The sequence below is a fragment of the Alternaria postmessia genome, assembly GCF_024291825.1.
Source record: "Alternaria postmessia strain BMP 2775 chromosome Unknown scaffold_6, whole genome shotgun sequence".
Taxonomy (NCBI): domain Eukaryota; kingdom Fungi; phylum Ascomycota; class Dothideomycetes; order Pleosporales; family Pleosporaceae; genus Alternaria; species Alternaria postmessia.
Genome location: NW_026260079.1, coordinates 625,681 through 646,577, shown reverse-complemented (window position 1 = coordinate 646,577; position 20,897 = coordinate 625,681). Strand labels below are relative to the sequence as shown.

The 20,897-nt window shown below is 52.4% G+C and overlaps 8 protein-coding genes across 8 annotated transcripts; 6 read left to right on the top strand and 2 right to left on the bottom strand.

Annotated features, from left to right (window-relative positions):
- Nucleotides 1–266: 266 nt before the first annotated feature.
- Nucleotides 267–3,924, bottom strand: J4E82_001740 (uncharacterized protein; the record flags this gene model as incomplete). Its single annotated transcript, XM_051728048.1, has 3 exons — nucleotides 267–1,680; nucleotides 1,728–2,578; nucleotides 2,626–3,924. The coding sequence occupies 3 exons, from the start codon at nucleotides 3,922–3,924 to the stop codon at nucleotides 267–269; spliced, it is 3,564 nt and encodes a 1,187-aa protein (XP_051592403.1).
- A 539-nt stretch (nucleotides 3,925–4,463) lies between these two features.
- On the bottom strand, nucleotides 4,464–6,284 carry J4E82_001739 (uncharacterized protein; the record flags this gene model as incomplete). The annotated part of the gene is made up of 1 exon (XM_051728047.1): nucleotides 4,464–6,284. One exon carries the CDS (start codon nucleotides 6,282–6,284, stop codon nucleotides 4,464–4,466), a length of 1,821 nt encoding a protein of 606 aa, XP_051592402.1.
- Nucleotides 6,285–6,622: 338 nt separating this feature from the next.
- On the top strand, nucleotides 6,623–7,598 carry J4E82_001738 (uncharacterized protein; the record flags this gene model as incomplete). The annotated part of the gene is made up of 2 exons (XM_051728046.1): nucleotides 6,623–6,990; nucleotides 7,040–7,598. The coding sequence occupies 2 exons, from the start codon at nucleotides 6,623–6,625 to the stop codon at nucleotides 7,596–7,598; spliced, it is 927 nt and encodes a 308-aa protein (XP_051592401.1).
- A 1,860-nt stretch (nucleotides 7,599–9,458) lies between these two features.
- Nucleotides 9,459–11,423, top strand: J4E82_001737 (uncharacterized protein; the record flags this gene model as incomplete). Its single annotated transcript, XM_051728045.1, has 2 exons — nucleotides 9,459–9,504; nucleotides 9,730–11,423. 2 exons carry the CDS (start codon nucleotides 9,459–9,461, stop codon nucleotides 11,421–11,423), a joined length of 1,740 nt encoding a protein of 579 aa, XP_051592400.1.
- A 248-nt stretch (nucleotides 11,424–11,671) lies between these two features.
- J4E82_001736 (uncharacterized protein) lies at nucleotides 11,672–13,311 on the top strand (the record flags this gene model as incomplete). Its single annotated transcript, XM_051728044.1, has 3 exons — nucleotides 11,672–11,680; nucleotides 11,825–13,277; nucleotides 13,298–13,311. 3 exons carry the CDS (start codon nucleotides 11,672–11,674, stop codon nucleotides 13,309–13,311), a joined length of 1,476 nt encoding a protein of 491 aa, XP_051592399.1.
- A 628-nt stretch (nucleotides 13,312–13,939) lies between these two features.
- On the top strand, nucleotides 13,940–15,181 carry J4E82_001735 (uncharacterized protein; the record flags this gene model as incomplete). The annotated part of the gene is made up of 2 exons (XM_051728043.1): nucleotides 13,940–13,944; nucleotides 14,092–15,181. 2 exons carry the CDS (start codon nucleotides 13,940–13,942, stop codon nucleotides 15,179–15,181), a joined length of 1,095 nt encoding a protein of 364 aa, XP_051592398.1.
- Nucleotides 15,182–15,910: 729 nt separating this feature from the next.
- On the top strand, nucleotides 15,911–17,671 carry J4E82_001734 (uncharacterized protein; the record flags this gene model as incomplete). Its single annotated transcript, XM_051728042.1, has 1 exon — nucleotides 15,911–17,671. One exon carries the CDS (start codon nucleotides 15,911–15,913, stop codon nucleotides 17,669–17,671), a length of 1,761 nt encoding a protein of 586 aa, XP_051592397.1.
- Nucleotides 17,672–19,142: 1,471 nt separating this feature from the next.
- J4E82_001733 (uncharacterized protein) lies at nucleotides 19,143–20,174 on the top strand (the record flags this gene model as incomplete). Its single annotated transcript, XM_051728041.1, has 2 exons — nucleotides 19,143–19,148; nucleotides 19,809–20,174. The coding sequence occupies 2 exons, from the start codon at nucleotides 19,143–19,145 to the stop codon at nucleotides 20,172–20,174; spliced, it is 372 nt and encodes a 123-aa protein (XP_051592396.1).
- Between the last annotated feature and the right edge of the window lie 723 nt (nucleotides 20,175–20,897).

The following is a 20,897-nucleotide window of genomic DNA, read 5'->3' as shown; positions in this document are numbered from 1 at the left end:
CGTTCTGCTCACGACTCTCTGTTACGCTAAACACCTTTCGAAGTTGACACTTTTCCTTATACCATTCGGCACACCCCAGCCTATTTTAAGGAATAGTGGCCCGTATAGGTTGGTGGTTGCGTCAGAATAAAGCATTCCTTGAGTCCCAGTTCCAGGCAATGGCGAACAGCCTTCCAAGACAGGAAGTATCTAATAAAAACAACCGGAGAATATGCTATACTCCATACTCCGTATCATGAGCATCGTCATCGTTGCAAGCCTCCACTTTACGAGCCTCCATCAAAACCCTTGTCTAATTTCTTCAGCGCCTCCTCAACCTCTACTGCCCTCTCTTCATCACCCCTCAAGCCTTGTACTCTAGGCAAGCCACGCATAACCTGTTGCACCATATCCTCTAGTGCCTTCGGATCCCTCAAGCCACCGCTCATCCTCGCCATCTCACCCAACGCAGCAGTAGTAGTAAGGTCGCTCTTGCCTTTACCCTTGCTGTTGCTATTGCCCCCGATATCTGAGCGAGACGTTAGTGGCTGGTTCTGACTCTGATGCGCAGGCGAAGACTGAGGTTGACGCTTGCGCAACATCACCTGGCCTTGTTTATCCATGTAGGTTTCGTACCCTTGTTGGTCGAGCACTTCGTCGGGTACACGGACGTTGACGGGTGATCTGTTGCTGCTGCTGCTACCGCTACCACCATTCTCACTACTACCACTGCTTTCGCCTGGGACAGCCGTGTTTGGATTTGAACTCGATGTTGCTTTAGGTTTGGCGTTGGCATCTTGATTGACCTTTTCCAGAGCGTGGATGCGGTCTTGATTCTCCTTGTTGCCTTCCATGAGGAAACGTAGACACATTATCGCGTGTTCCCGAATATATGGGTTATGCTCGTCGTAGGAACAGCAGTTGAGTACTGCTTCGATACCGCCGAGGGGACGGATTTGGTCTTGAACGTGCTTATTCTTCCACACTAGAGAGCTGAGGACGAGAACGGCGAGCTTCTTGAGATTGCGCCATTCGAAGTCGGAGGGTTCATCAGCCGCTTCATCTATGTATGGTCGAGGTGACGGTGAAGTTGGCGGGGGTATGTATGGTTCAGCTGCAGCAGCTGTAGTATCATATGGCCGCTCAACAGCGACTGGCTGCGGCTGTGGTGGCTGCTGCTGCTGTTGCTGCTGCTGTGGCGAAGGAACATCCACCTCTACCGGTGCTGGGGGTGGTGGAGCATGCTGAACATTCCTCAAGGGAGGCGGTGATAGCTGACCCTTGGGTATCGCTGCGTCTAACTCTTTCAGAAGGGTTACCAGTTCGTGAGAAATTTCCCAGTTGCTCAACATCCTCTTCCACGTCTCATGTTCTGTGAGAATGGCAAAGAACTCTAGGTATTGATAGACACCTTCATACATGCGCTCCATATCCCAGAGGTTCAGAGGAAAGTCTTCCGGCTGAGCATGGCCTGCGCGAATTTGGCCTTGAAGGAAGATGAGAGCGCATGTTTGAGGAATGATATGACGACGGAACTCAGTAAGTAGAAAGTTGACCATATGGACATCGCCTTGGTCCACTTGTGGGTGATTTGCTTTGAGGTGGCCCTTCGTAGGTTGAGCACGGGCTTGTCTGGCGCGGAAGATGTTGGTAAGAAGCTTCATGATGACTGCCTGAGCCGGAGAGATGATGTCTTTCGATCTATCGCAGTGTCAGCAGGGTTCTGTCTCTTGGATAAATGTACTTACTCAGACTCCCTAAAGGCATGGTAAGCAAATGGCAGTAGTTGGTTTGCAAGAATAGCTTCCATGATCTTGACCATGAATTTGAAGTACAGCTCTTCCTCGCGTAGATCCCAAGCTGCAACAAAGATCAATAACTCTCTAAGAAGATTTCGGCCATTGTCCTGCGCAAGGAGCAGGTGACACCGCACACCATGCATGCTCCTAACGCTGCTGAAAATAGTCGGGTCCGAGTGATAACCAGGTTGTCCCTCTGTTGGCTCCACAATGCCCGCCATGATTATCATAGGCAAGACTTCAATCTCGGTAGGCCCCAGAATTAGTGGAACATCTGTAAGCAGCCCTCGGCCTTCATCACCAGGTATGTCATCGTAATCGTCATCATTATCACCGTCATCCTCTGGCGGAGGAGAAGTAGGAGACGCTACGTCACTGATTAGCCCTGATGGACGGTCGGGGTCTGGCTCCAGACGCTTAAGCAGATCTTCTTTGCCATTTTGGAGGATCTCCGCACCGAAGGATGGCGGGTATGTCACACGGAAATCGATCTCACCTGCCGGGGGAGACCGTTTGATGCTAGGATCTAGTAACGAGTCATCCATTGCTGGTTTTGAGGACTGCTTCTCCGCTGCGGTTTGGGATGCTTGTTGCTCGCGGCTAGATTCGTCGCCAGGGAGAGCGGTAATCGAAGAACGCATCCTGTCAACCTCGACTTGAAGTTGATTGATGCTCTTTGCCAGTGCTTGTACACTCTCTTCGTTCTTGGCATGTTGGTCTACAACTTTGCGATATGTGCTGGACTGGGTGATCTGATCGCGATACCTGGCAACTACATCCGCGTACAGCATGTTCCATTTCTGGAAGAATTAGTCAAGACCTGGGTAGTGAAGTGGATGAAACTTACGTTCTTCTCTTCCTCGCTCATCGTCTGCCACCTGCGCCTGCATTCGGCAGCAATTTCGTTGGCGCCTGCTTTGACACCATGATGTATCAGGGCCTTTTTGACATCGTTGCCCGTTTCTCCAATGTACAGTAGGAAGGGCGAAGACGCAGGTTGCTGTGGAATTTTGAATGTGTCTAAGCTACGCGCTGCATTTGTTGGCAATGGGTGTTCCTCAGGTGGCGGCCCTTGATCTTGTGGGAATTCATCCATCTTGTACTTCATGTCGGCAAAGTTTGGTAGTTCATTGTCGAGGTGGCTGTCAAACAGTTCGATCCAGAGCATAAGCTTGCGCTGCTCGTTGCGTGCGATGAGGTTGTTGAGGAATTGCAAACATGTGATGAGAAGCTTCTTGTATGCATTGATGACACCCTGCCATTTATCTTCGTCCTGGGTCCCAGCCTCGCCGTCGTAGCCGCGTGCGGTGACTCGTACACAGACATTGATCAGCGCAAAAATGTCCTTGTCGAACAGCCTGTCTGCGCTCAGGTTCTGCACCTTCTCTCCATGTACCTGCACATTCCGGGCTATACACACAAGCTGGTTCAATCTTTCCAGGTCCCTAAGCAGACTCGGGGAATAGCTTGCGATCAACGGACCCGACAGGCCTTCGTATTCTGGGGCGGCAGGATCCGGCGCAGCGAAACATCGACGCTCGAGTGAGGGTATGGCGGCTTTCAGCACGCCCGCAAGATCGTCCCAGAACTCCCACGAGAGGCCGAGTTCTTCGCGCAGTTCCAAGCTTTTCCGCGACTCTTCCAGTGTCTTCTTGACCACGTCCCGCTCTAGCATACGCAACGTATCGTCCCTGACATAGCCTGGGTTGTGGAAATGTACGGTGTAAGGCGCGAGCGCCAGGCGGAGTCGGGTAAGATAGGGTCGCGCATGTATGCCGCCTGAACTCTCTGGGCGCTCAGACTCGCCCATGCTCTCGGTATCGTTGATGCTGCCTTCGGCCATGCCTTCGCTCGTTTCCGTCTTCAGGTCGGGTTGTGACAGCGCGCGACGGTCCCAGTCATTCCACAATTGATTCTCGGCGAGTAGCGATCGGTAGACCCATACACGGATGGGTCCTGGTGCGCGTAGGATGCGGTAGAGGTTGTTGGAGGCCAGTTTTTCGGCAACGTTGTGGTATTGCGCCAGCGCTATGGGTGCAAAGGCGAGGTGAGCAGAGTCTTTGGTCGTGTCTGCAAACGGCGACGAAAGATGAAGAGTCGTAGGCGGCGAATCGGAGTGCGTGGAGGAGCTCGAGTCGGAAGTCATGATTGCAGGCGGCGTTGACCAAAAATTTACACGTCGGCCGCCAGGAGATTACCCCACTATCCGCGCCCCGCCATGACATCTGACGTACTAAACTACAGAGTCGGTGGTTTGCCAGCCTTTTCGTCTGAAGTCGTGCTACATGGTTCCTGCAGCTTCACTCGAATTGTCGCATCCATGTATTCACTCGTGCCAAAACATCAAAAAGTTCAAGTTTCAACATCTTCGATTCATTCATGCCAATAATGGCGTTTGAGATATATATGTACGGAGCATATGAACCTCGAGTAGGCATAGTTTTTGGCCCGGCGAGTCTAGTGGTACCGTTTGTTTTGATCTTGGAACGAATGTAATGTGATTCATGATACATGGGATGGTATCTGTCACGGACATGGATTGTTCCGATAGCAAAGCATCTTTCAGCTTTGCCCTGCGCTGTGAAAATGCGCACATGTAACCCTCAGAAGGGTACGCGATGAGAATATGACATATCAAAGAGAATGGGGATGATAGAAACGTGATGGCGACGTTGTGTGGACATGTTACATACCCTCGGCCTTGAGTCTGGCCGCCATGAAACGGCTCACCTTCTTTGTTTTGCCATCTCGTTCTTCGACAATCGGACTCTCTTCGTCCTCTTCGGTAGCCTTGAATCCACCCTGTCGCTGGATGAATCGATTGCGCGCCTTGTGGTACTCCGCTTGAATCTCGCGGTTCAGAAGAACTGCATCAAACTCATCAGGAGCCTGAGGTTCTGATGGCAAGGGAGCGTGCTCGGTTATAGTGTTGGCTATTGTTCGTCCAACAGGGCCACTTGGTACAGGTGGTGGTTCTGGTACAGAAGGGGTCGGCAGCACCTGGGGGGCAGTGTTTGCTGCAGCACGGGCACTCTTGAACTTGGATACTTTGGCAGGTTTGTGAGGCTCAACTGGTGCTGCAGGAACTGCAGACCGCTCAACGATGGTATCGGACATGGTTGGGGTTGATTTTGCCACTGCCTGGGTAGCTCGAGCCGGTTGCTGTACTGGTTTCGGCGCCTCAGAGATGTCCAGGTTATCGGCAAAGCGTACTCCTTTCTTCTTTGGCTCTTTGGTATCATCTGTTGCTGGCGTGGCCGAGGAGGTGCCCAGAGATTCGTCGAACTGATCGTCACTCTTCACACGCATCGTGCGAATGTCTCCGATGTGCTCTTCAAGAGAGTGCTGTCCCGACTCGGGCCCCACGTTCTCAAGCATACGAGCGCCCAACTTCTTCTCGAGCTCCATCATCTGCTTTCGATAGTCTTCGGTGATGACTGGCTTAGTGCTGCGACCGTACTCGTCTTCCTCTTCTTCATCTTCGGTGTCATAGTCGCCATAATCGTCGTCATCTTCTTCGTCCGAGTATGACGCAGTAGGCTGGTCCAGATCAAGTTCGGCGACAATCTGCCCGATTTCTGACATGCCATATTGCAGCATTTGCCTCCTCAGCTCAGCTTCCTCTGGCGTCTCATCGCTCGGGATGATAGCATTGGACAAGTCTACATCGTCCTGTTCGAGGTCGATGGCACGCGTGCCCTCTGGGAAGAGCAGTGAGGCGACCTTTGCAGCCTCATCTTCGTCAGTGTCTTGTACCGCTTTTGCAGCCGGTTCGACTTCGACTTTTTCGGCGAAGGACACAGCCTTCTTCGAAGGCGCTGATTTTGAACTTTGGCTGTCGGTCGTGGCAGGAGTGGGTTCAGAAGGCAGCGGAGAAGACTTTGGATCTGACACAGTGTGTGAAGCTGGTGTAGTTGGAGACGGTGTGTCTTGAGCCTTCTCTTCTGCATTCTTCTTCTCCAGCTCAGCCTTTTGAATGCCAGCTTTGCGCAGAACCTCAACAAGCTCAGCTGCGGCCTTGCCCGTCTGGTTGACAGAGCTCGAGACTTCGTTGCCCTCATCATCCAGTTCTTCTTCGATGTCCATCATCGGCTCGCCCTCTTCGTTGTCCATGCCTGGCTCCAACAGGACGTCGACGCCAGCAAGCTTCTTCTCAGCGGTGTCAAGATTCTTCTCGATAGTAGCACTACTCGTCCGAACATAGTCAACGCGTCTAGAGATCATGTCAATAACTTGGTTAGCAGTGCGTTCCGATGGCGAGTTCTTGCAGAGCAGCTCCTCAACTTCCTTCTGGTCCAGCAGGGTAAGTTCGAGGTCGCGTGCCATCTCACGTATCTGTGAGGGCGAGGGATCGCCGGCTTCTTGAATCTCTTCTTTCAGCGTCTCATACTCAGCCTCCCAGGTCGTCCAGTGGGAGAGTGCTTTGCGCAGCTTATCGACATTTTGCTGCAGCTGCGCACGACTGCGCTCGAGCTCCTCTAGAGCGCTCTGTGTTGAGGCTGCCATTTTGGTGATGTGGTGGGAGGATGAGTGCGAGAGAGGAAAGAAAGGTGCAGGAATTTTGTGTACGAGAAAAAGCGCAGGTCTTGGCGGCTGGCCCCACAAGGGAAACCATGCTACGCCTGCATACAGATCGCCGGTCTGTCGTTTGTCAGGCAGAAGGAGTACGTGAACCTTACTATCGCTGATATCATCCCATCATATACATTCATAGCTGCCCGGTCATGCTTTCGATCTCATAAAACGACCAGCGGCTTCTACACGCTGAGTCAGCACCATCCTTCAACTTCCCGAGGCCCCATATCCGTCAAGCTTGGAAGCATATCTCCGCCACAACCTCCGCCATGTCGAAATCGCGCGGCGCCGACGCGTCTAAGCAGCAAGATGGCGGTGCGTCTCTCTCCAAAACCCTATACAGCTTGTCTTTGCAGCAAATGCCTCGTTCCATTTCTCTCGCTGACGATGCCTCAGACTCGTGCCCTGTATGCAGGTCGTCGCGCTTCCTTAACTCCAATATGCAGTTCAAAATCAACCCAATATGCTACCATAAGATGTGCGATACCTGTGTAGAACGATTGTTTGGCAAAGGCAACAGTATATGTCCTGTTGCAGGATGCGCAAAGACGCTTGCCTATAGGAACTTTCGGAGGGCAACTTTCGAGGATCTGAAGGTGGAGCGAGAGGTGGATCTCAGGAAGAAGGTCATGAAGATGTAAGTGCGACGTATCGACCCTTGTAAGATGTAGCTGACGGCCATGCAGCATGAACAAAACAGAAGACGATTTTGAGACGCTTAGGGACTACAACGACTACCTCGAGCAGGTCGAAGAGATCAACTGGAATCTCATCCTCAACATCGACGTGGACGCGACCTGGGCGAAATTGAGAAAATTTGAGGCTCTCCAAAAGGCCGAACAAGAAGCCGCCGCTCGCAAAGGCCCTGCACTCAAAGATGATGTTGACGGCGGTTTCGTGATCCGCGGACTCAAAAAGCGTGTCGCGCCACCCGTGGAAGCACCCTTCGATCCATTCGGCGGTTACACCATCGCACCACAATATTACGTACTTCAGGACAACTACGATGTGGACTGGTACGCACGTATGAAGAAGGATTCGGCACATCTGGTGGGAGGACACAGTTTGCAAGACTATTGCAGTCGGACACTACGCGAAGCTTTTGGTGGCCTGGGTGTTTTCGTTGAAGACGAAATCACTGCGCGGGAGGCTCCCTCAATGTCAATGGATGCGGACGTTGGCACAGAGCATGCCGCCGCTGCAGCCATGAATGGAAGGGATGCCATCATGGACGACATTTTCTAGTTTCTTGCACTGTGATACCCGGCATCATGCCAGCATTGGGCGGCGTTCAAGATAGCGTGTCAATAATTCTTATAACATAACTTCTTACTCTCTTCATATTCTACTTCTCCCAACCTGCCCTGCTGCGCCTTGATATCCAATATCGTTATACTCAAACTGCTCTTCCGGCAGCGCATACCCATCCCCTCCCCTCGCCCGTTGGACTCGTGCCGCGACTGGATTTGGATTGACATCCTCCTCTCCCAATCCACCGTCTCTCTTCCCATTCCCACCATCCAGCACATCCAATTGCTGAAAGACGCCTCTCTTCCTCGCGCTCCTCATAACCCTGATGTCCAACCCCAACGCCAGCGCTGTCGCCACAAAGCCCAGCAACGCAAAACTGAACAGCGCCTTGTACATCCTACACACGCTTATCCCTGCCTCCGACTCCCAATTCTGCGCATCGCATACATGTGCCAATGTGCCAGAGCACCACCATGCTAGCAGAGCAAAGGACACGGTCCAGAGAAGTGCGAGGGCGGCGTTGAGGGTGAGGTTGAGGGATGCAGATAGCCCGTGACGGATATGGAGGAAGATTGTACAAGTGAGCGCAGCGAGGGTGAAGAGGGAAACTGACATTAGCTGGGACAAATGTTAGTATTGCGATGCTGTATGTGGTAGGGATACGTACCAGAATGAATGTCCAAGGTAATCTATACCCATCATGCGATAATTCACGAAGGAAATAAAACATGATGCTCGCTACTACAAGTGAAGAAAGTAATTGTGCGCATCGTATGATGTGGAAAGGTAGGAACGGGTAGGCTGTAGGCTTCACCCGGTTCTTGCGCATTGCCATGGTTGGATCGAATGCGCGACGATAGAGACTTGAACGTCTTACGAACAAGACTCAGTATGTTAGACGACGATGGTGGTGTTAGTGGTTGATCAACATTCGCCTCTTCCAAGCTTGAGACGCGGAGAAAGACTAAGTTAGGGGTCCAGCTGGCCTGGCACCCTGGTCTGACCAGCTTTCAGCTTTCTCGTATTGTGATTGTTGCGCCGAAATGGCACCTTACGAAAAGAAAGCATCCGGTCGAGATGCGTGCTCACCATGGCTAGAGACTGATCTTTAGCTAGAAGGTGGGATGAATTTAGTTTTAGGATTGCGAGGTCGTACCTGCTGATAGAGGACGGGACACTGACTAGCGCGGATATCCACGCGCACCTTTCTAGGATGGCTTATCCTCATTCAACAATGCCTTACTCCTTCACATTCTTCATTCTTCCATCCGTAGCTCTGCCGTGTGTGCGTATTTGGACCAATGGTGAGGTGTTCTTGGCGGTGCGCCTGAGCCTTGCGGTCAAGGTCTTTGCACATACTACCATGGCCACTGCTATATAAGACCGATGGAGTGTAATGCGACTCGCGCGTTATGTGCTGTCACGCGAAGGGCTCTTAGTTCCCGCTCATTGCCTCCCGGGTCCACACTGCGGCAGAGCATCCGAAGAGGACTTCGGACCTCAGATTGGTTTCGAGGGCGCGTTCAGACCTCACGAACCTACGGTTTTTCGTTAGGTGCAGTCTGACGTTGCACTGCCACGAGAGCACGACTATGAAAAAGATCGGAGGTCGAAAGGAAGTCATGACCAGGCGTCCGGGTTAATTATCTACTATACCCGGTAGACAGGCGTAAATGCGCAGCCAAAAGTGGGTGCTCTGCCGGTACCTTGTCCCGTCTTGCATCGGATAATAGCAACAAACGATTCCAGGCCGCTCCTGCATATGGAATCTTAGATCTCGGACTCGGCTCTGCATATCGCTAGCATGCATTTCCTAGCTCGGTAGTGCTGACATGCAATTTATATCAAGCTGGTATGCTCGAGAAAGAGCTTTTACGAGGCTTAACGTTCTTCGTCGACCGTATAAACATCTGGAGAACACGGCGGTTCTCTTTACGGCAGAATTATGAAGACATTCACTTCCACATTACTTGTGTCCGTGCTGTTAGGGCATGGCAGCGCAGCAGTCATCGGGCGAGAGGAAGGTCTGCCAGTTAATTCTAGCTCCTACGATTTTGTACGTTGCTTTCAGAAACCTGGAGTCCACACTTCAGCTCTAGGGATGATCTAACAAGCGATAAGATAGTCATCGGAGGCGGAACTGCAGGTCTCGCGGTTGCTTCGCGCATCAGTCTTGGCCTTCCAGATCTCAGCGTCCTCGTCATAGAAGCTGGACCCGATGGCCGCCAGGAACCTGGAATCTCCGTGCCGGGAAGAAAAGGCTCAACACTCGGAGGCAAATACGATTGGAACTTGACCACCATTGCACAACCCAGTGCCAACAACCGCGTCTTCGCGCAGAACCGTGGCAAGGTCCTCGGAGGTAGCTCTGCGCTCAATCTTATGACGTGGGACAGGACTTCCAAATTCGAACTCGATGCCTGGGAAAAGCAGCTCGGTAACAAAGGATGGAACTGGAAGAGTATTTATGCGGCAATGTTAAAGTGTGAGACTTTCCTCCCGTCACCCGCATATGGCACCGAAGGAGTCGGTACAACTGGACCTATTCGCACACTCATCAACAGAATCTTCCCGCGACATCAATCGACATGGTATCCTACAATGAATGCTCTCGGCTTGGCAACAAACCGAGAGAGTCTGAATGGCAACCCCATCGGCGTCTCGACTCAACCCAGCAATGTCAGCCCGAACTACACTCGCTCCTACGCCCCAGAGTATCTCAAACTCGCCAAAGACAACCTGATCTTGAAGCTAGACACCCGTGTGGCTAAGATTGACTTCAAAGGAACAACTGCCACAGGAGTCACCCTCGAAGATGGTACTACAATCACCGCGCGGCGGGAAATCATTCTCTCAGCTGGCTCCTTCCAAACCCCCGGTCTTCTCGAACTCTCTGGTGTCGGAAATGCATCACTCCTTGAGAAACTTAGCATCCCCGTTGTCAAGCACCTGCCATACGTGGGCGAGAACCTCCAAGACCACATCCGCATCCAAGTCTCCTATCAATTGAAACCCGAATACTCTTCGTTCGATGTTCTCAAGAACGCCACCCGTGCGGCTGCCGAGCTAGCCTTGTATAACGCAGACCGCGAGTCACTCTACGACTACACAGCCAGCGGCTATGCATACTTCCCCTGGGGCACTGTCAGCAACGAAACGGCCTCTCAGCTCCGTACCCTCGTTGACAACGACAAGAGCTTGGTTTCCGCAACCGACAAATTGAAGAAGACATACTTCTCCCCGGCTTTGAGCACCAAAGTACCCCAGCTAGAAGTCATCTTCTCAGACGGCTACACTGGCCTCAAAGGCTATCCTGCTGCCAACTCCTCTCAATTCGGCATCGGCACTTTTGCACTGATTGGCGTTGTGCAACACCCTCTCAGCAAGGGCAATGTTCACATCAGCTCCCGGAACGTGAGCGATAAGCCTCTTATCAACCCTAACTACCTATCCCATCCCTACGATCTTGCAGCTGCTACAAATCTCGCCAAATATCTGCGTAAGATCGCCTCTACGAAGCCCATGAGCGAGGTCTGGACCGAAGAGTACGAGCCGGGCAATGCAGTGCAAACCGATGAGGACTGGCGAAAGTATGCGCTAGCGAACACATTGAGTATCTATCATCCTATTGGTACTGCTGCGTTGCTTCCGGAGAAGGCTGGCGGTGTTGTGGATTCAGAGCTGAAGGTCTACGGTACCAGGGGGTTGAGGGTAGTGGATGCGAGCATCATTCCTCTTTTGCCGAGCGCCCATCTTCAGACGCTTGTGTACGGAATCGCCGAGAAGGCGGCAGAGATGATTATTGGTGAGCATAAATAGATGCTGTAGTATTGGAGAATCGATGTGACGCAAGATCTAGAGCTGAATCTCGTCTTCACGGATTATGATGCTGTCTGCATACGACCTAGCGTTTGATGATAGATAGATTCATAATTAGCGCGGGTTCTCAATTGCACGCCTCCTCGACTCATTTGGACTAGTTCCTCTTCCCCGCAGTGTAGGGCCGAGCCGGATGGCGACATTTGAGATGTTGCCGATGCTGACACATTGCTGTGGCACTCCCGCCAATGCGCCCTGTAGATGACACTCCGAATGCCGGCCGCGCATTGCAACGACTTGCTTACCAGATCCAATGCCGACGGCAACACTGACGATGGTTACGACTCCGATGTAGAGGATGACATGCAGGAGACCCCCTCCACAGGAGCTATATAACACAGAGCTGGACCGGGAGACTCTCGACATTCGATCAACAACCCATATCAATTCTTACTACATCAAACACACATTTTCACAAGATGGCGTTCTCAATAGGGATGCCCTGGAACGAGGGCGAAGAGAAGATGCATCACCTCCTCCGCGTTCCACCTCAAGATAATCCAACATCGGCTATGCTCACACCACAAGCCAGTTTTATGTTCCAACGTGCTCCTCTACTCGCACTCGGAACACTGGATGCACAATCTAGACCATGGGCGACACTATGGGGTGGCGAGCCTGGTTTCTCTGAACAGCTTGGTGGAGGCTTCATCGGCACGCGAACACTCGTCGATGGCACGAACGATCCTGTCGTGCAAGCGCTTATGAGTGGAAATGAGAAGGGCGAGATGACTCAAGCAAAAGACGGTGGCAAACTAGTAGCTGGTTTAGCTATCGATCTGATGACGAGGAAAAGAGTCAAAACCGCTGGGCGTATGATTGCAGGAGCGATAAGGGACATCGACGTGGAGATCGAAGGGGAGGCAGACAGGAAACAAGAACAGATTCAACTCGTCACGAAGATAGAACAAAGCCTAGGAAATTGTCCCAAGTATCTCAATCAATACGAAATACGCCCAGCACTAGTAAACGCAAGATTAGTATCGCAATCCTCATCGTTATCAAAAGAAGGAGAAGAACTCGTTGCGAGATCCGACATGTTCTTCTTATCCACAACAACTGAGGATGACATGGATGTCAACCATCGCGGTGGACCAGCGGGATTCGTTCGAATGATAAATTCAAGCACCCTTGTCTACCCCGAGTACTCCGGAAACCGGCTTTATCAGTCCCTCGGTAATCTAATGCTCAACCCCAAGATTGGTATCGTGTTTCCAGACTACGGAACGGGAGATGTCCTTTACCTGACTGGCACAACTGAAATCCTCGCTGGTGCAGATGCAGCTGTCCTATTACCCGGTAGCAATCTGGCCGTCAAGATTACCATCTCAGAATGCCGATTTGTAGCCAACGGTCTGCCGTTTCGTGGCTCGAAGAAGACACCTAGCCCATACAATCCGCTCGTGCGCACCCTTGCTTCTGAAGGGAACATACGCGGCACTCTCTCCGTTTCTCACACCATGGCGTCTTTAACCAAGAAAGAGGTTCTCACGCCTAGTATCGCTCGTTTCACCTTCACTGTGAGAGATGGGCTAACATATCGACCCGGGCAATGGATTGCGCTGGATTTTAGCAAAGAGTTAGACATTGGGTACGAACATATGCGCGATGATGATCCTGGAAGTCTGAACGATGACTTTGTGAGGACATTTACCATTTCCTCCACGCCTAGCAAAGACCATGAGAAGGAAAGTGAGTTTGAGATGACTATACGGAACGTTGGGGCTGTTACACGGTTCCTCTTCCAGCAAAATGAGCGGGCTGGGTTGGAGATAGGTGCCCTCGGTGTAGGGGGTGAGTTTAAGATCGAAAAGGCCGATGGGCGTAAAGTGGTTTTTGTGGCTGGCGGAGTGGGTGTCACGCCGTTGCTCGGACAAGTTGGTGGGCTGTATTTGGAAGCTGGAGGATTCAAGTTGATTTGGGCCGTACGGAGTGAGGATGTGGGGTTGGTGTATGATACGTTTCGACGGTATCATGGCCTAGGAGCTTGTACGACGGTGTTTCTGACAGATGGCGGAACAGACGGTGACTTAACTAAGATGAAGGATCACGTGAAATCGGAGGCTGAGGTTGTGGAAAGAAGAATGACGAAGAGTGATATACAGGCGATGCAGGCTGATACATGGTACGTGTGTGCCGGAAAGGGGATGAGGAAAATAGTTACAGGATGGCTAGAAGGACAGAAAGTAGTGTTTGAAGATTTTGATTATTAGGAGCGTAGACACAATGGATTGGTTGTATTGTCGCTTCCCTATAGTTGGTAACAATGAGAAATGCTTGGGCTCTCATGAAATTCATAAGTGAAAGCTCCAAAACGTGCCTTCCTTATTATCCAGAGTGACTGTCAGTTGAGCAGCTCGACGACTGCACTTTCTCAACCAACCCTATGACGTTCCTGTTATACAACGGCAGCTTGCTCGCACCTTCCGCCAGCGAAGATGCTCACTTAGAACTACATGAAGTGACTGCTGCGTCTACACCCTCAACTTCTCTACATTACTGTTACCGTCGTGCATCAATCACCGTACGACATTCTCGCAGCAGCTCCTCTATAATCACGCATCATGACGGCACCAACTACAGAACAGACGATTACTACAGCTAATAGCAAGCATGAAACAGCGAAGAAGTGGCTGCGGCGACATCTGCGCAAAGTGGCATCGCGCCAAACACTGAAGAACGACGACGACTCAAACGAGATGCAACGAAAGAATTCCCTCCGGCGTCCGCGCACAGCACCTTCAACAGAGCTTGCACAAAATCTTGACGATGCGCCAGCAGTTCCACTGGTCCCAATTGATGTCGAGCAAGGTTCACCTCGGGCGCCAGTCTTACCTCCAATCCGTCCCGCAAGACCAGATTCGGGCATTATACGGGATGTCAATGCCTGGTTGGATGCCAGCGTAAACACGCCTTCGCCTCCTCTGATGGGAGGACTTCCCTACTGGAGGGCGGCGACCAGCCCTGGTGTCAAGGATACACCCGTGGCGCAACATGCCGTTCCGTTGACTGGAGCACTCGGAATCGCCAGGCCATCGACAGCCAACAGCCAGCAAAGGATAGCCTTCCGTCGTTGCGCCAAGAAGATGCAGGTTCAGATACCTTCACTTCTGCGTACTAAATCTCAACGCCAGGGCGATCGAAAGCACAACAGACAATCGGCGTCGATGCCACTCTTAGCCGTCTCCTATGAGGATGTCAATGAAGCCGCCGCTCCTATGCTCATGTCTCGGTCTGGATCTTTCCTTCGTCCCGCCATGCAGCCGTCAACACGGTATCCCTCCACACGAACTAGTGCTCTTGTATCGGTTGATGAACAGCCGCGTGAAGATTTACCCTTGCGTACGGGCACACCAGGAAGTGTGCGACTTGGCGATACTGAGAGTGTCTTCGAGCGGCGCGTCAACGCCATATTCATGCGTACGGCACGTAGCGCGGACAGCACTCGACCATCAACGGCAGCTGCCTGTCTTACTCGAGAAGACTCCATGGGCGATCTGTCTGATGCACCGACGTACATTTCTGGGCTACCACCGCCGTCTTACCGTTCTCGCCCCGAGTCTGTTCTCACCACCTCTTCCTTCGGCTGCATCGATGGTATGAACCCTGCGCAACGCCAGATCAGTCAGCAGCGAGCAGCGCTACAGCGAGGAATGAAATGCAAGCTGAAGAGGTTCGCTCATACATTTGCGATATGAAAAGCGATGACAGATGAGCAAGTTCGAAGTGAAGGCAACACCAAACAGAGCGCGACACCAGACCACGATCACGATTGACGAACGAGATGACGCAAAGATTATGAAATACACACCATAAGACTGCTGGGGTTTGAGGGCTGGCATCTTCGTAGATACAAAAGAGAGACAACCCCGAACATTTGATCCTACAGCTGGCACACTGGGAAACTGCGCAATGCGCGCGATTATGTATCAAGATCAACGCGAAATACTCCATATACAATACATAGTGTACATATGCAGGGCCTAGAAATCGAGTTCTAATAGCAGAACGTTGATAAAGGTAATTGTGGTGATTGAAGTGAGAGCGAATAGCTGTGGTAATAGTAATGCGGGTCGGATGTTCCGGTCATATGACGTTGGAACGGGCCGCGGTCACCGAAAGCGGTTGGGGCGTATTCACCGCCTACTCATTTGACGGCAGCCCATGCACTCCACCATCTCCATCGAGAATCATTGGGCCCAACGTGGCACGCTGTATCACGTTCCCAACGCTTCCAACACACGCAATTGAACTCCATGGCCGCCTATTGATTCCTTGGCTGCCAGCGCAAAGAAACCCCGGGCTGGCTGCTCCACTTCATTCCTACGAACCACCGCAGACTTGCATCATTACGTGCAGCGCCGACAGCCAAACGGCCCCCCAACCTCACTTCAACGACGCAGCGCGCTGCGTAGGCGAACGTAAGCATGGCTTCGGCAGATGAATCTAATTCGCGGCCCAAGAGGCCAGCTGCGATGACTAGACAGTCATCCTCGCAATCGCACATCTCGCAGTCGCCGTCTGAGGGCCCTCATCGCTCAGCTCATCACAAGAGCCAGCGCCATCATGTTGTCGGTCAACGCGTACAGAGGAACACGTCTTTTGGCAAGAATCTCAACAAGCTGAACAAAGCCGAGAAGCAGGCACAGCAGGCGCTACAGGGTGCAGAAAACACGGGGCGACACCACCGTCGCTCACAGTCGGGCAATTCAGTTTCGGCGCCCAGCAGCCCACATACGCGTCCAGGTTTCAAGCGACATGCGTCATCTGGTGCCATTGTGAGAGCAAACAATCAGCAAGCCAACTTGCGCAGAAATCACTCGAGTGGACATCTGCCACCGCGGCAAGGCCATGCAAAACACGCGCTGAAGGGTTCAAAGAACGAAAACGCTGCTTCCAAGCGTGCACTCGCGACCCCCACTCGATCTCGGCAGAGTTCGCCGGAGCCGCACGCTGCGGTTCACTTTGATATGCCCAACGACGACGAGGAAGAAGAAGGCGGGTGGACTGAAGAGAGCGCGTCACAGTCACCTACGACTACCCGATCGAACACGCGCTCCAACTCCGTTATACTCGAGGCACAGCATAGAGCGGCGGAGATCAACATGGAGAAGAATAGGGGAGAGCCATCACAGCAGGCAGGAACAATACGGGAGGCGCCCAGCCAGGCGACTCAGACGCTCACCGATCGCACACGCAACAACACACAAACCAACGGCGGGAGCTCTTACCAACATTCTCGGCCTCCAGATGCTGACATGATCACTTCGCGACTACTGCAGCGCAGCTCCTCGCGGAATCTTGCTCCTCAAACATCGTCAGTCGCTGCGACCGTCGTATCATCGTCCGACCGCCACAATTTACTCAGTCACACGGCTGGGTCCGTTGGTTCTACGCTTGTAGACACGCCGGGACACAATCTGGTATCGCGTTTTATGGACGGAGACGGCTCGGCTGGGACACCTCATGACGGCGCATACATGGCTGGGCATGGTCTGAAGGAAGATACCGATGGAGGTGAACTCGACAAGAGCAAACGCAACAAGTCGATGCCAAATTTCAACGGCGGCGCAGACACGCCATCCAAAACACCTCAGCGTTCCGGCACAACCACACCCACTAATCTGCCCCCCTCGCGGACACAACAGAAACTCATGCTCCAGCGTGCGTCGTCCAACATTGAACCGCAGAAGCTCGTACCCGTAACGCTGCCCCGCACGGGCGGTCCCACATACCTCCAGTCTAGCATCCATTACAATGGCAATGGCGAGGGACGCTTGGATCCCCGTCTACAGCAGCAGTTCAACCACGTCGCGGTCGAATACAACGTGGTGCGAAGATATCGCAACCCGATTGCAGACGCCCTTGCGCGGATATACCAAACCCCTGGCATGTCTCGCAAAACGCGCATACCCAAGTCATCGCACAGTGCAAACGGCTTCACAACAGGTGCCAGCAGCCTGAGCACAAGTTTCAACGAAAGCAGCGTCGAAACAGATGGGGCAAGCTCACGGAGATCGCGAGTCAGTTTTGAGAACGATGCAGGGCGCGGCAAGACTAGTCGCAACGAGAACGACTTTGAAGCCGGAGGACAAAGTTTCGAGAGCGACCAGGCGCGTAGCCGAAACGAAGCGGAGGAGATATGCCGTCGCTTGTGGGAGAGCGCTGAAATAGTCGAAGCCGACTGAAGACTGAAGTCTGTTTGTTTGGCGACGCGCTGATCAAACATACACGACTCGAGGCCGTTTGCGACCATTGTGTGAAGACATTGCCAAGACAGTTTTGCCTTAGGTGCGTGCGTTCGCTTGCTTCCCTTCTCTCTGCATTTTGCCGTAGTCTTTTCGGGGGACATGGGATGAGGGTCTTTGTTCTATCGTGGAATGCATGCACGTGGGTTTCCATATACGCAAGGGGCGTTTGTTTAGAGCTTGCTGGAAACGGCATGGCTTTTCGACTAGCAGGCACATTGGCAAATGTTGCAGCGCCGGCAATGAAGCCGAGGAGAACTTCTGGTGGTTGCTGCATTTGCATTTGCATTTTCGCGCTCTAAACTAACTTTGCGCGTGGCAGTGGCAAAGAGTCGTGGTTCCTTTCTGTCTTGACCTTCTTGGGAGCGTTCGATCCGACTCGGCACTACACGACAATTGGTTTGACGAGAGCGAGTGCGGAAGATGAATTACTTGTCCAATTTGCGCGCGCGTGTTTGCTCAAATTTGTAATATACGCGTCAAGTCGAATTGCCACCCCAAGGAGCTCCAAGGTCGGAGGCAAGACATGATTCGGCTTGGCTTGTCATTGGGGAGCGGCTTGTCATTTGAGAGAGCGGAAGTTAGGAGCTGGATTTGCAATGGCGTCGTTGCCAATGGCTATAATGCCAATGGTCGCGATGGCGGAATGGCAGGAAATGAGCGAAAGTTCGCACTGTACTAATGGCAGGGGTGGTGCGGCCTATATAACCAATCAGAGCTATACTCGCTTGGACGGGCGACCTTAGCTCCAATCTGGATTCTTTCTCTCGAGGCGATGACATGACCTGTTCTTATGTGTCACTCACCGTTGCTTTTCTGGCGATGCTACTACAGTGGGTTCGGTGGGAGAAAAATGTGTTGTTCATGCAGAATGCCATGCCTGGGCAACTACACTCTCGCGCGCTACTACTGCGCGACGACTTGGAGTCACAACATAAGCTGCATTGTTGAGGCAAAGTCTTTGCAAGAAATTCTCTTTGGCGAGTTCCACACCACCATCAGGATGTTGTTCTCGTTGTACTGTTCCGTCTGCTTCCAGAGCTGCCAAGGTGACGGGACAACAATAGCCTGTACACTTGTCGCAACGGGTAGGGTGCCACGAGTGTCCAAGTGCGGTGTACAGCATTTGTCGCGCTGGCTCCAGTCACGTTTCCGCCTTGAGGGCCGACGGCACGATTCGCTGAGCTCGTTTCAGGGTCTGTGCGGAGCTCAGGCTGGTGTATTGTGGAACGCATGGGGTGTGAGGATGCTCTGGGGCGAAAGTCGTGAGGAGAAGGTTGAAACTTGGCCCTCGAGCGCCGGGGCTTATGGGGTTGTCCTTGTGCGACGACAGATACGATGACAGCCTCGTCTTCCAGGTTGCCCTAGTGATCGCGATGAGCAGTGAGGTCACTACCCGTCAGTCACGAGGATGCAGGTGGGAAGGTGCAGGCACGTTGACTAAAGTGGGTACCTCGGCAGTCAAGCTCAACTCAGGCAGGCACGAGACTGCCACGACTGGGTTGTTTGCAGAGATTTGCCGTCAAGCCAAGCCAGCACGTCCCCACTCCAACAGCTAGATCGGCAGCTTCCTTGCTCAGGTACTTCCGCTAGCGTGGCCGAACCTGCGTTAGCGCCTTAAGGGGACCGAAATTGCGCTTTTCTCAGGGAAATTGCGCAGGCGGCAAGGATTCAAGACACGATACAACCCCCGGGGGCGGTCCCCACTCGCCGTTGTTTCCCTTCACCCTCACAGACGCACGATCCAAAACTCTCGAGATATATCTCACTCACACTCTCTTAAAGCATCTTGCTTCCACGCTCATTATCATCACTATCTTTGACATCACTCTCTTGATCTCAGACTATCCCACACTGCTCTCGCATACCATCTCCAACAAAAAATAAACGACCTTGTCTCACACCTTGCGCAACTTGTCGCATAACCCGTCGCATACACACTTGCAACCACCACCATCTTCTGATTCGACATCGAAGCTTTTGCGCATTCTTCGTCGCATATCAACTAACAACACCCTCCTTCACCACCAACCAACCAACCAACCAACCAACCACCAAAATGCGCTCCTTTAGCCAGATCTTCACTGCCATCTTTGCGCTCCTCTGCGCCGTCGCCTTCGCTCAAGAGGAGGGATACGACGCCACTGTCTACATCACCTCCACTGTCTACCGCGTCAACACTGTCACCATGTCCAGCTCCGCACCCGCTCCCGGTTACACCCCCGCCAACAGCACCAGCACCATCTCTGCTACCCACCCCACCATCATCCCCAGCTACAACGCTGGCAACGGTACTTCCGGTGTTGCACCTACTGCTTCCGCTCCTACTGTCGGCGCGCCATCTGCCAGCAAGCCTGCTGAGTTCGAGGGTGCTGCTGCGTCCATCAAGGTCAACACCATGGTTGTTGCGCTCGCTGCTGGTGTTGGCTACCTCGTCTTGTAAGAGATAGGAAAACCGCTTTCCGTGCATCATCGACTGGTGCGCTGTCTTTGATTCAACGAGCGCACGCGTTCAAAGCCTTTCTTCATGTCCTTTGCCTGTAACCCATATCACGAGGATGCATGTCCGTTCACGTCTTGTTCTTGCGCTCTTCGCATCATACCCCCTTTTACCCCCTTGGACTTGTCCTTGGGTCTTGTTTTACATTCAATCTGCTTTCCAACTTGGGCACTTCCAAACCCCTTTATTACCCCTCACACTCCTTTGTAATCACACTTTCTCTTGTCTGCGACGATTGATGAACTGTGGAGATCACACTATTATACTTGGGTAATACTTGAGCTTTGGGATTTCCTACACCTACTTTCCTTTCTGCAATACCCCCTGTTTCGATCACCACCGTTTGTTTTTGTTCGGTGGTCGACCCTTATACCCCCTATGAGGCGCTTCAGCGAATGCGAATGCGATCTTTCATGCAACTCGAGGCCTGTTTCAAAGATGCCTGTGGCATGTGCCCTCTTGTCATGATCGCCTACTCTTCTGCCGATGCGATAGCCTACTTCTCTGGTGGAGCTGGAGTTTGGAGATACCCAATACCATTTTTTTGTGCTTTGCGACATTTGCGGTGGAAGATTTGTTTGAGACACATAGCAGAGACGAACAATAAAATACATGTTCTGTCAACCCCAACTTTTCTACTGAATGATATGACTGTGACTCTGATCG